The following is a 1472-nucleotide window of genomic DNA, read 5'->3' as shown; positions in this document are numbered from 1 at the left end:
CGGGTGATGAGACTTGTTGGGTTTGTTGGCCAGAACCATAGAGTTTCTCGTTGATGGCAAAAAGCCTACATGTTTAGTCTATGCTGAACAGAGTACTTCTTCGCAAATATGTTTTGGGGGAGTCTCCCACATGCTTTTTGGCGAACAGCCAAACGTGTTTTGCTTATTTTTTTTTTTAGAGCACATGTGGCGCTTTTGAACTGGCCATCACTTCCGTAAAAGCCAGCTCTGTGGAGTGTACGGCTTAAAGTGGTCCTATGTGACAGATACTCAATCTCCGCTGTTGGAGCTTTGCAGCTCCTTCAGTGTATCTTGGTCTCTTTGATTTAATGGTGCTCTGTGGGATGTTAAAAGTTTCTGATATTTTTTAATAACCAAACCCTGATCTGTACTTCTCCACAACTTTGTCCCTGACCTGTTTGGAGAGCTCCTTGGTCTTCATGGTGCCGCTTGCTTAGTGGTGTTGCAGACTCTGGGGCCTTTCAGAACAGGTGTATATATACTGAGATCATGTGACACTTAGATTGCACACAGGTGGACTTTATTTTACTAAATATTGTGACTTCCGAAGGTAATTGATTGCACCAGATCTTATGTAGGGGCTTCATAGCAAAGGGGGTGAATACATATGCACGCACCCCTTTTCCGTTAATTTTTTTTTGAAACAAGTTATTTTTTGAATTTCCCTTCACCAATTTGGACTATTTTGTGTATGTCCATTACATGAAATCCAAATAAAAATCTATTTAAATGACAGGTTGTAACACAACAAAATAGGAAAAACACCAAGGGGTGAATACTTTTGCAAGGCACTGTACACCTGGGTTGATGAAGACATACACCTGTGCTGATGAAGACACACCTGTGTTGATGAAGACCTACACCTGTGTTGATGAAGACATACACCTGGGTTGATGAAGACATACACCTGGGTTGATGAAGACACACACCTGTGTTGATGAAGACACACCTGTGTTGATGAAGACACACCTGTGTTGATGAAGACACACCTGGGTTGATGAAGACACACACCTGTGTTGATGAAGACATACACCTGTGTTGATGAAGACACACCTGTGTTGATGAAGACATACACCTGGGTTGATGAAGACACATACCTGTGTTGATGAAGACACACCTGGGTTGATGAAGACATACACCTGTGTTGATGAAGACACACCTGTCACAATAATCAGAATAATAAACATGTATTTTTCTGAAGCCTAATAATCAGCGTTCCTGTATGTCTTAGATGTGTACAATCGATCATGTCAGCTTCTATTGATACTATGTCCTGTACTGATTCCTGGTTCATTTCCATTCTTCTTTGTTTAACAGGTGTGTCTCCAGGAGCCGACGTTGTGCCTGGTGATGGAATTTGCCCGGGGAGGACCACTGAACCGAGCCCTGTCAGGGAAACGTATCCCACCATGCACCCTGGTAGACTGGGCCGTGCAGATCGCCCGTGCCAT

General features: G+C 43.1%; 1 protein-coding gene across 1 annotated transcript in view; it reads left to right on the top strand.

Moving 5' to 3' along the window:
• Window positions 1–1467, top strand: part of LOC139026250 (mitogen-activated protein kinase kinase kinase 9-like) — a gene marked incomplete at its 3' end in the record, with an annotated part of 22736 nt that extends 21269 nt beyond the window's left edge. The window contains exon 3 of the mRNA XM_070441533.1: window positions 1339–1467. Within this exon, the coding sequence (XP_070297634.1) occupies window positions 1339–1467 (129 nt within the window). The remainder of the gene's footprint in view (window positions 1–1338) is intronic.
• Window positions 1468–1472: the final 5 nt, after the last annotated feature.

This window comes from Salvelinus sp. IW2-2015, unplaced genomic scaffold (assembly GCF_002910315.2).
Source record: "Salvelinus sp. IW2-2015 unplaced genomic scaffold, ASM291031v2 Un_scaffold4200, whole genome shotgun sequence".
NCBI lineage: Eukaryota > Metazoa > Chordata > Actinopteri > Salmoniformes > Salmonidae > Salvelinus > Salvelinus sp. IW2-2015.
The sequence above is the reverse complement of the archived record's forward strand: the minus strand, read 5'-3'. Positions and strand labels throughout refer to the sequence as shown.